The 12,837-nt window shown below is 34.8% G+C and overlaps 1 protein-coding gene across 1 annotated transcript in view; it reads right to left on the reverse strand.

Annotated features, from left to right (window-relative positions):
- The window catches only part of LOC149802948 (RUN and FYVE domain-containing protein 2-like), a 132,657-nt gene that overhangs the window by 104,811 nt on the left and 15,009 nt on the right, over positions 1-12,837 (reverse strand). Inside the window, exons 2-3 of the mRNA XM_089952462.1 lie at positions 3,941-4,111; positions 516-633 (exon numbers count right to left, since the gene is read on the reverse strand). Of these exons, the coding sequence (XP_089808588.1) occupies positions 516-633; positions 3,941-4,111 (289 nt within the window). The remainder of the gene's footprint in view (positions 1-515; positions 634-3,940; positions 4,112-12,837) is intronic.

Below are 12,837 nucleotides of genomic sequence, written 5' to 3' on the forward strand. Positions count from 1 at the left end.
CATCAGCTGTATCAGCAGAATGAAATCATCATGTAAAGGTCAACCATGCTATGAATCAGCAATTTCGATTTTTATTTTAACATAGCTAGTATTATGAACGTGGACCTGTAAAACATCCTTAATGCATGGTTAAAACCATGACAGAATATTGTTCCGGTGCCCAATGTGTCAATCAAATTTAGTTTAACAGCTATTAAAGTCAAGCTGAAGAACCCAGATGTGTAATCAGGTACGAAATAAAATCACACTGTGACAAGCAATACAATACCTCTGTTGGTGTGATTTATGTTGCAACAAACATTTTAAGCGTGATCAACTGAATAAAAATTGTATAATGTGCAGGGTACATATTCATATGCACAGCTTTGAACTAATTTGCACGAGTTATTGTTGATCACTGGTCACCAAGTGTGAAAATTCATACAAATGTTGCACAATTCACCCAAAACTCGCATGCCCTGGCAGAATCTCTGCATTGGTGGCTATTTCTAATGCCAAAGAATGTGGAATCTTACTTGATATTTGGCATTTCTCTCACACTGGTGGTTATCTCGGAGGCATCTGGAGCATATTTTTCTACCATTTCCAGCACACACCAGAAATCTCTTCTATCTCGAAGTAGGCCCTTTTTGGCTGTAAAGAAAAATTGTATTTTAAAATTTCCTCAGTGCATACCTGCAAATATATATACAGAATTATCAGGATCTTTCATATATTATTGGATGAATCCTTTAATCCTTCTTTTGTCTCCATTTGCAGATGTGTATATTTACCTGTCTTTCAATTAGAATTATAGTCAGAATATGGTTCATACAGTCCAAAAGTTTTTATTTAAAGAGTTTTCAATGACTTCCAACAATTTTAACGAGTATTTCTTCTTTAAGAAAGTGGGTCATACTCCTATTTTCAATATCAAACATGGAGTCAAATCATTTCTTTTTAAATTATTCATCCATTTGCAAATGTGATTAGCATGAAGAAAACAGCAAAGGACACAAGTCCATTTGGTAGCTACTAAAGTAACTGTTATGAGTTATTTGATCTTCCTAATTTTATCCCATTTTTAAAAAATAGTATTCACTACTCTTGGGAAATGACAAAAATCTTGAACTTAAAAAGTTATATATTCTCGTTAGTTTTAAAATTTTGTATTCCTTCTGATAAATTCACTGAGTTCTGGCATTACTCGATGACTTTACCATTACGGATCACTGCCATCTCACCTCTGTCTGCGTGAGTTCGAGTCTCAGGCTCGGCTAACGTGGGTACGTGAGAAAGCCTGCCAGTAGCTTCTCGTGGGTCGGTGGTTCTTCCCAGGGTTTTCCAAGGTTCTTCCTCCACCAATTATACTGGCCGCCATGTATAGCCTATCTTGTACTGAAAAATGGCATTAAACCATACAACAACAACAACTTTCCCAACAAAATTCACTGACTTTTCAGGTAAAAAACTAACTTTTTGAAGTTCAATGAGATTTCAAGGTCACCCCTCAAATTCTAGGATTTTTCAAGGTTCATACAGAAATAAAGAATCAGAACTGATTGCTCATCTAATGTGCAAAGTGGATGTGTGACCTTAACTTTTTGGGCCAGACTGATTATGCTCTGTCCATTACACTTGCTCCTGATAGTGTGTAAAATTGTGAAGTTTGTCAAAATACTAAAGATTGTTTGACTGAATAAAAAGGTCAGCCCATCCTTGAGGGGTCACTCCATGTCAGAGGCCACAGTGTCCAACACCAGAATGGTAAATGTATATTTTTGCCAATTTATCCCACTAAAGAAAGGCCACCTGCTTTATGGTGCCATTATTTTTACTGCAGAGGGGATGACCTCAAAACAAGGTGACCAATGAACTATTGGATGAATGGACATGTGTATGGATGCCCAAGATTACAATCTTCAATCCCATGCCTGCTTATTAAACAGATGTAATAAACTGTGGTAATTAATTTATAGACAAGACCTTCAAACTCAGATGAAAACTACTTTGAGTGTACTCATAAGTTGAGTCAAACTGCAAACAACATAGACTCTGATCTGTTTTCACACAATGTGCCAGCAGAACTATTGTTTACTCTACTGGTTACTCCTAAAAAAACTGCATTGACCCAGATCTGCTAGTGCATTATGGGACAGAAGATCTGGGTTTGTGCAGTTTGCAGTCAGATTCAACCTATTAGCAAGTATATACATAGCTTCGTGTGTGAATTTAAAAGTGTTGCAACAATCAGCCTTGTAAGTGACCAGTAAGGTTTTTATATAGCGCTCAGACCAGTTTCACAGAAACTGACAAACTCTAAAAGATCCATATCTTATATATCTGATCCATCCATACAGTTCTCTCATATGCAGAATTCAATTTTATACTTGATCCATTCATACAGTTCTTTCATACACAAAATTCAGTTTTATACTTGATCCATCCATACAGTTCTTTCATACATAAATTCACTTTTATAACTGATCCATGCATATGGTCCTTTCATTCAAAGAATTCAGTTTTATACTTGATCCATCCAAACAGTTCTTTCATACAAAAAATTAAATTTTATACTTGCTCCATCCATACAGTTACTTCATACACAGAATTCATTTTATAACTGATCCATCCATACAGTTCTTTCATAAGCAGAATTCTGTTTTATACTTGATCCATGCATGCAGTTCTTTCATACATAGAATTCAATTTTATACCTGATCCATCCATACAGCTCTTTCATACACAGAATTCAATTTTATACTTGATCCGTCCATACAGCTTTCATATACAGAACTCATTTTTATACCTGACCCATGCATACAGTTCTTTCATATTCAGAATTCAATTTTATACTTGATCTATCCATACAGCTCTTTCATATATAGAATTCAATTTTATACCTGATCCATGCATACAGTTCTTTCTTATATAGAATTCAATTGTATACTTGATCCATGCAAACAGATCTTTCAGATATAGAATTCAATTCAAAGACAAAGTGGTTACTTGTGTTAGTATGTTTTTTTGTATAAGTGTTTCTTAATGTGAATAACAGCTGACTGAGTTGGTGCTAAATTTTATGAAAATGATGTTTCTAGTCACTGGAAGGGAAACAAAAAAAATGTTTGTCTTTTCTGCTGTTATGCTGATAGAATGGTCAGAGACATGCAGAAAGATACACAAGGTTGCCATTTCTTTAAAATTTATGAATTTGATGATGTGGTGATGTGCAGGCGAGTTAATGATGTTCTGTTAAAAATGCCTGGACTCCAACTTAAACAGAGACATTGATCCCTACCAGCTGTAGTATATGTAATTGGTAAGTCCAAGAAAATTCTCTATCTTTCAGATTAATATGTCTACTAGAGAGCATTATAGAAGATTTTTATTATCTGACAAAGGATAGTTTTTATTGTGTGCAGACAGGTTAAAGTGTTTATCCCACACTGTCTATAAATTCAAGAGCCTTACATACATATGACGGTTTTTCCAGTATGAGGCATGAAAATAGCTGATTTGGGGCAACCAATAGAGATACAGCATTAAAAAAAAAATTGACCAATCACAGACAATGTTACATTTGAAAGATCATTTTTAATTAGTCAATAGTAGAAACTGAATCTAAGAGTTTTACTGTCTCTCATACATTTTGCAGTTATCTATTGTGAGAGATGGTCTACCATATTTACTTGCTTGTATCTTCAGTCCAACTGTAAACAACAAAGACCCTGATCTGTCATCGCATAATGAACCAGTACATCAGGGTCTATGTTGTCTGTTCTACTGATTAGTCCTAACAGACTACATACCCCCAGATATTCTGGAGCATTATGTGACTGCAGATCTGGGTTTGTGCAGTTTGCTGTTGGACTTGACTTATAAGTGAGCATAAATTGTATTTTTAGAGACCATACTTTGTTGTCCAAAAAGTGTTTCCTAGGGACAGGTTAATACTCACGTTTCAGGCCATGCCGTAAAACATGCTCCAGGACAACAAAAAACTGTTGCAGAGGTGCATGGTCATCATCCAACATCCGCCCATGTGACAATGATGAATCAATAAGCTCCTTGATAATTAGTTTTGAAACATTCAACAGATTTGCCCGTTCTATGGCCTTTGGGTCTTTACCTGTAATAGGAAAGTACAGGATTAATAAGTTGGTTTGGGGGGGGGTCCATGAAAGGCTTAGAAGCAATCATGTGACATAATGTAATAATTACATTTATGTTAAACTTCTATAGTGATCAAATTTATAAATGAGCAATTTTGTCTTTATTGCTCAGTATATAGCATTCCTCATGAAACATTACATTTATCATAAGTACAGTACCCTCACTATAAGACCCTTCATTATAAAAATGTTCATGTTACCCTTGCTATAAGACACTTCATTATAATAATGTTCAAGCTACAAGGTGGGTATGGATACAGATTATAAGTCATTAGGTGGTGGTAAAATGATATGTATTGTGCACTTCATTATAAGGCAATATAATCTGGCTCCCATGGACAGTATTATAATGAGGGATTATGGTATCATATACTTCATTATAGGGCATTATACTCTGACTTCCATGGACAGTGTTATAATGAGGGAGTACTCTATCAAGTGCTTCATTATAAGGCTGTATAATATGTGGCTCCTATGGACAGTATTATAATGAGGGAATACTGCATCATAAGGCTATATACTCTGGCTCCCACAGACGGTGTTATAATGAGGGAGTATGGCACCAAATACTTCATTAAAAGGCAGTATACTCTGGCTCCCATGGACAGTGTTATAATGAAGGAAAACAGATGTAATAAATTGCTAGAGTATCACATGCATCCAACTGTAATCAGTGCAGACTCAGACATATTATCAAACAGTACAATGACAGATCAGGGCATATGTTGTTCTTCCATATAAGTATGCTGTTGTTGTTGTAGGGTTTAACCCCATTTTTCAGCACACGATAGGCTATACATGGCAGCCAGTATTAATGGTGGAGGAAGAACCTGGGAAAACCCCGGAAAGAACCACCGACCCACGAGAAGCTACTGGCAAGCTTTCTCACATACCCACATTGCCTGAATCCGAGACTCAAACCTACACAGACAGAGGTGAGATGGCAGTGATCCAGTAAAGGAAATAGAACTTGGTCTGCCAGAAAATAACAGATATGGGGTTATGTTGCTTGTCAATATATTTAATGTTTCAAACCAAGAAAATATAACTTCATCTGCTTTAACATTTTATAATGATGACTCAGGATTTATGATTTTTGCCCAAATATTTATGACTTCAAGGCCAATAACACAGAATTTTTAAATGACAGATTCAGTTCTATGTTGTCTATATATTTATAACTTCAAGCCAAGATCACTGGATTTGATCGGCTAGGACATTCTGTGATGCCAGATCTGAGTGGACACTGGTCAAAATCGGGAGTATGTTATACAAAACAGGACACTGAGTGGATACTGGTCAAAGTCAGGTGTATGTTGTACAAAACATGACACTGAGTAGACACTGGTCAAAGTCAGGTGTTTTTGTTGTTGTGGGGTTTGACACCATTTTTTCAGTACAGGATAGGCTATATATGGCGGCCAGTATTATTGGTGAAGGAAGAACCAGGGGAAACCCCTGGAAAGAACCACCAACTCACAAGAAGCTTTCTCACATACCCACATTGGCTGAATCCGAGACTTGAACCGGCGCAGACAGAGGTGAGATGGCAGTGATCCATAACAGAGAACGCTTTAGACCACTAGGGGTCCCCCAAAGTCAGGTGTGGATATTGGTCAAAGTCAGTGTGTGTGTTATTAGGATTTTTAGCATAGCTTTAAAAAAATTTCAGTCATATTGTCACGATGTCTGCAATTTGACAGTTTATAGTGATGTCTAGCACTGGGGCATTATGCCACAGACATGTAGCATGATGTCCTACCCAGTCACATTATCCTGACACCAGGCCGACCAGCCCTAACACAAACCATTTAATGCTGAGTGCCAAGCAAGGCAGCTGTTAGTACCATTTTGTAAGTCTTTGGTATGGCTCTGCCAGGGTTCGAACCTGTGACCTGCCGCTTCTGAGATGGACACTCTAACCACTAGGCCGCCAAAGTGGTCTGGTCAAAGTCAGGTGTATGTTATACAAAACATGACACTGAGTGGACACTGGTCAAAGTCAGGTGTATGTTATACAAAACATGACACTGAGTGAACACTGGTCAGTCAGGTTTATGTTATACAAAACATGAATTTCCCTTGAAATTTTCCTTTCAGTTTATACATGTATGTAAATGCATTTGATTGACAACTATGATTAATTAGCTAAAACTTTGAACATATCCAACACATGTCATTTTTGGCACACATTTCTAATCTGTCAGTGTATGGTTCCTGTGTAAAAGAACAACATCACTTTGACGCAGAAAGATAACAGCCCATTACATGATAATGGACACACTTGGAAGGACCTTGCAATCATAAAAGGGTGACCACTACCTGTAAATACTATCAGCAAATGCCAGTATAATTTTAACCTGCATGAAACTGATTAATCTGTAGTGAGTCTTTTAACAGGAACACTGAAACTTTTATTAGTTGCCATGGAAATAAACATCAGAAATCAAGGTCAACATAAATCAGTATCATCATTCAAGTGATATTTCACAGTGTGAGGAAACAATCTCAGAATTTGGAATCATCTCTGGGTCTCACTCCTGAAGGTCCATTTCTTGCAGAAAAACAAATTTCTTCAAACTTTTTTTTTCCTTGTGATATTTTAAACTAAAAAAATCAAAATGTGGCAGTCTTTTCATTATAAATTGCATGTACGAGTATATATGTAGATGGAATGTAACAAGGATCACTTCAGCCATGAGTGTGTGTATATTCCTCGCATCCACCAACTTATTAGCATATGGTAAAGTGAAATAACAAATGGACTGCTCCGGTGGCCAAGTGGTTAGAGCATCCACCTCAAATGTGGGAGGTCATGGGTTTGAATCCCGGCCGAGTCATACCAAAGACTTAAAGAAAACAGCCTGGTCGGCCTGGTGTCAGGATAATGTGACTGGGTGGAACATCATGTTACATGTCTGCCGTATGATGCCCCAGTGCTAGACATTACTATAAACTGCTATGCTGCAGAGACTGTAGCGATATGACTGAAAAATTGTTAAAGCTACATTAAAAATCCACATCACACACACACACATAAACTCAAAAGACCTTTTGTTTGCCATTTTTAGAATCAATGCATATGGATGACCTTGACGGAAAAATGCTGTTTATAGAAATAATTCATATGAATAACATGAGGGAAAATGTTTTTAAAATCAATGTGCATGGATGACCTCAAGGGCAAAATGCTGTTTTAAGAATCAATGCATATGAATAACATGGTGGGAAAATGTTTTTAAAATCAATGTGCATGGATGACCTCAAGGGCAAAATGCTGTTTTTAGAATCAATGCATATGGATGACCTTGAGAGGAAAATCCTATTTTTAGAATTTTACAAAATCAATTCACATTGATGACCTTGAGGGAAATAATTCAGATGTCACAGAAAATGCTTTAATTTCAGTCTGATACTGTGAGTGTTTCTGAGGTATACAATATGATCATATATCTCTTTACAAGAGAAAATATGTAATAAATCATACTGCAGTCTGGCTTAGTTAATCTAACTTCCTTTCAGCTAACTACCCAAATGACAATGAATTCACTTATGTTCCCAGTACACCACTTTCAGTGAAATGGGTGGTTGCTGAAAACCACAAATTTCAAAACCCAATTAGCACAGGTGAAGACAGCAGGATCTCTGTCTTGATCAAAGTCATATACATGAATTAATACTCTGACAACAATGTTATGTTTGACAAACCCCATCAGACAAATAAATAAAGAATTTAAGATGCATCGATGTCAACAACTTCATTCATTCAAAATCCTCTCCAAAATGTATCACATGACTACCATTTATGAGTATTAGGGTTAATATACCCATGTCATAGTTATTCTATATCTAACACATAATAACTTCACATCTTATCGAAAAGGTAACAAAATGTCAAGTAAAAGTTGTAAGGAATCTGAATGAAAATCAATGTGATTTAACTACAAGAGCATGAAATTTCTAATAAACCAGTACTTTATGCCATGTAGTTAATTGAATCTCACATGTGATCTCCTTTATGTTACAACTGAAAACTAATGGAGGCAGGAATCATAGTGGCTCTGAGGTTAACATGCTTAACTGGCAACCAAAAGGGTGTGGGTTTGAATCCTACCATCAAACCAGCGTGGGTCTGCCACCATGGTATATCATTAGGCAAGGCACTTTACTCCAACTGCCTCATCACTATATAATCTACTTGTGTTGTTGTGCCATAAAACACAAACCAAAACCAAATCATTCCAAATGAAAGTCATTCAAGTCTCTGAATAGCTTTAATCTTTTGCTCAAAAGAGAAATTAATCAACTTGTTTCATAAATTTCATTTGAACAAGGACTTGTGTAAGATAACTCAATTCAAATCTGATAATTCTTAGCCAAAGTGTACATAAAGCTCCAAACATGAAGACTATGCATTCATTTTTTCTACTAAGACATGACATACTGTACAAAACAAGGTCTTACCCTTAAGTTTTGTTGATTATGTATCTCCTATTATCTATTATGCATACTTGCTAAACATATTTTTTGATCATTATTACTTGGAGATGGGGGGGGCGAGGGTAAGCAGGGTGTACCTGTATTGAATAGTAAACAGCACTCTTGGTTTTGAATCAGTCTAGAATATTAAACGTGAGCTCAGAGAATGATGGGGTTAAGGCTGTAAAGCAATTTGTACACATCAAAAACTGGGGGAGATTTTTTTCCTGATGATTTCTGTGTGGTGCAGTTCTAAGCAATAAGACATTAGCTCAATCTAAAATACAGCATTAAAATGATCTTGCTGAGGTCTAATTGTGTAATAACCTACCATCTTCTGGAGAAATAGGTGGTGGAATCTCTAACTGAACATCACTGAGCTCCCGTAAACATAACCAGTCTCCATCCACAGACACACGAAAATTACACAGGTAAATCGTTTCCTCCGCCATTCTTGACAGGTTAACAAGTTCAACCAATTATCCAGCAGAAATTAATTCTACAATTTCAATTATCGGTTGTCAATAATTAGTGCAATCTGTATTATACCTATATACTGAACATGTCATGGATAAATTGGTCACAATTCCAAGTTGCCAATGTCTATCAGTTGATTATTCAAACAGCCAATTCCAAACCATAATTATCAAAGATCCATCTTTATAATTTTAGAGATGTTTTTTAAGTCCATTTTACACCTTTTATGATTATTTTGAGGTATATACAACTATTAGCAATGTTTTGCAAATAGTATAGTCATTTATGAAGAGTTTCACAATGAATATTTAATGTAACAATATGACAATGTCATCTGAGTTATTAACAGAACCAGATTATACTAATCCTCATGTTTGAAAGTATTATCCATGTAGTCCTGGTAATAATCCAGTGGAATGTGGAATTTGCAACCAATTATTAACAGCACTCTATTTCACAGCATTTCAGACAAGAACACAGATTCCTATGGTAAACAGTAAACTACTTCAGTACAATTCACAAAAATATAGCCAATATACAGTTTCCTAGACAACTGTAGGCTTCTGTTTCCACAGCTATTACAGTATATATGTCCTTGAAATACCTCACATTACACTAAAAGAGCTCACATTCAACAGAACAGGTACTGCATACACTGAACCAAAATCCACCGCAGGCTGTAAACAATGCACTTAATTTGATGCTTGATCCTTCTGGAGAATAGACAACAGCCTCAAAAATCCCTTAAATTACATAGAGGGTCTGGCCCCTATTATCCCCATAATCACTCTGAAGCCTTGCCAAGGGTTTTGACTCAGAAAGAAGCTGAGCTTTAGATCAATAACTCAAGCAGTTAATGTAAATGCCACAGTACTGAATTGTACTGCCTCATTACAGGCAGCCAATATTTCCATTATCATAATACATGAAACTGTATAATTAATGTTCATGCCCAAGTGTTTGAATTGGTATCTATCATCACTGTTTGTGATATTTATTTCATTGAAAAAGAAAATGTACAAGAATATACATGTAGATATATATACATATAGACTACTGAAATTCAAACTGTGTTAATTACAACTACTAATATTTAGGTAAGTGTGTATGCAACATTTGGCAACCTTCTGCATTATTCATGTACTTGCATATGCACTTAGCATTAACTGCCCATTATACTACAAATAATGCATTATATTTTTTATATCTTTGGAACTGAATCAAACATGATATGAATGGGGCTTTCCTTATGCTGAAAAAAACTGCTGGTAGTAGCTATCATGCCATGTTAATGATTCTGTACAGGATATTATTTGCCTTATTGATCAATATTACTTTTCAGCGAATCAGGCTGTAATGAATGCTTGATATTACACTGTGCGGTGTTTTCCCCTCATATGAATAATCAATACTCCCTCAACTGAATTATCAATACAGATTTCTCCCTTATGTAAACTGGGGTGGAGTGGTGTGGTGGTGTATTTCTTTTTCTTGATGTGTCCCAAAAATTCAATTATTTTTCTTCATACATCTGCAAAATTTAGCGTTAAAAGACATGGCTAGAAGTAAAACAAAGAAGTTTTATGTAAGTTAACAAAACATAATTAAGTTTCAATTTTTAACAAATTTAAAATTGTAAATTGTCATTTTTAATTCTGAAATACAAAATGGACATATTATGATATACTATCCACTATTCTAATGGAAACCCTAATGGTATTAATTATAGGCGCACATTATTACCAGTATACCAATTTCACAAGGCATGTTTTTTCAGTGGTATGTACTATGTTATTTGTCCACTAGACTGGTACTTCTGTATTTATCAGCAAGGAAATGTACATAAATTCCAGAATAATTTTATTGCAAATTTAATGATAATAAAAGCATGTTTTCATGTTTTTATGACCAACTAACTGCCAAATTTATTTTTGGTCCCAAGCTAATTCCAGGCATTATTAAAATGATTATATTTATGATCCCTTAATCACATGTTTCAGACTTCACAAAACATGCTTTCCTGGGTTCTTCCTCCACCATTAATACTGGCTGCCATGTATAGCCTACCATGTGCTGAAAAATGGCGTTAAACCCTACAACAAAAAAACATGCAGACAGAATGGGATGTTGCAAATGATATTCAGGCTAAATCAATCTGTTGGAAAAATGTCAGATACAAATGTCATTTTTGAGTTATTTACTTGTGCACGTTTTTGTGTTAAGTATAATTATTCCTGTGTAAGGCTGTGAATCATCCTTTGATTTTCAGAAGAGCAGTTGTTCTCCGTCTCATTTTATGTAATTTCTGATGTCCACTAAATATTTTTGCATTTGTCAAGTCAGTGTTTTTGTTCAATGTTTACTGGACCTCTAAATAAATATTTTGCCCAGAAGTAGGCATCCCACTCCAAGTTTCCCTGCCTATTATATCATTAGTGTAACTAGCTGAATATAGACTTCAGTCTAACACTTTCCATCTTTATCAATAAGCTCTCTGTCAACACAGTTTTCTTTATTGGTGTCAGCCTAAGAGTAGGCTTAATCATCCCACTTTAGTTACGGTGATTAGGTGACAACATATGCAACAATTAACATAGACATAGCAAATTTATCTGTTATAAATTACTGGCCCTGTAACTGGGGAGGGTGTGTGGGTTTTGTTGTTGTTTCAATCCGAGATATTTTAGGTCTTAAAATGTGTAACTGAAAAAATATGTGAAACCAACAATGTAAGTAAAATCAACAGTTTATTTCTCTACAGTGCAAATTACAATTTTTTATATACTTACAGTATTGTGAGTTAAATCCCAAATAATCCTAAATGTCCAATAACAAGTCCAAAAGTATAATGTTCCAAATGAATTCCAATAGTCTTGAATGTCCTGATGTACCACAATGATGCAATCAAGGTTATTTTTGAATGAGTTCACAATAATTTCAAAGCAGTTAGTCCAATAGTTAGTGAGCACCTATAAATTCTGAAGAATAATTTAAATAATTCCTATCGAATTATATCTGAATGCAGCTGTAAATTCTGATAAAAATAGATTCCCCAGATTAATCTAAAATAGGAATTAATTATTTGTTTATCAAATCCCTGTTTAAACAAATTTTTAACTGAGATGAATGTGAAGATTTCCAAAAGAAAAATCTAGTTTAACTGTAAACAAGACCGACCTTCAAATCTTGCTATGTAAACAAGTTGTTTACAATTTACAACCATGGACAAAAATAAAGCACACAATATAAATCATTTAATATATATCACTTTTACTCATGGTAATTTTTTTTCAAGTAATATAAAGAATAAAATTATTTTTCTTTCATATAAATGAGCAAGAATGTTTTTTCAAGCTAATAGAAAGTTTAAAAAAAATTAAAACAAAATCTCAGGCCCCTACCCAAGAAAATTAAATGGTTCCTCATATAACTGTGGTATACTGCAGAACATATTAAGGTATATTTAGAAATGTTTCATGGTACCAATCTCTAGTTTTTAATTATGAAAAAGAATGTATTAAAAATCCTTTTCAAGTCACTTTAAGGTGTACAATAAGCAAAAGTATAAACAAACCCATATCATAAAATCATATAATCTACTAAAAATGTATAAATAAATTCACCTGAGGCATGCAAATTTTATAAATTATATTATCCTTATATCTGATCAAATCAATAACAGAATGTTACAAGTAGATCATCAATTATTAAGATATGATGTATGATG

This window comes from Sinohyriopsis cumingii, chromosome 3, assembly GCF_028554795.1.
Source record: "Sinohyriopsis cumingii isolate HCF-2022 chromosome 3, ASM2855479v2, whole genome shotgun sequence".
NCBI lineage: Eukaryota > Metazoa > Mollusca > Bivalvia > Unionida > Unionidae > Sinohyriopsis > Sinohyriopsis cumingii.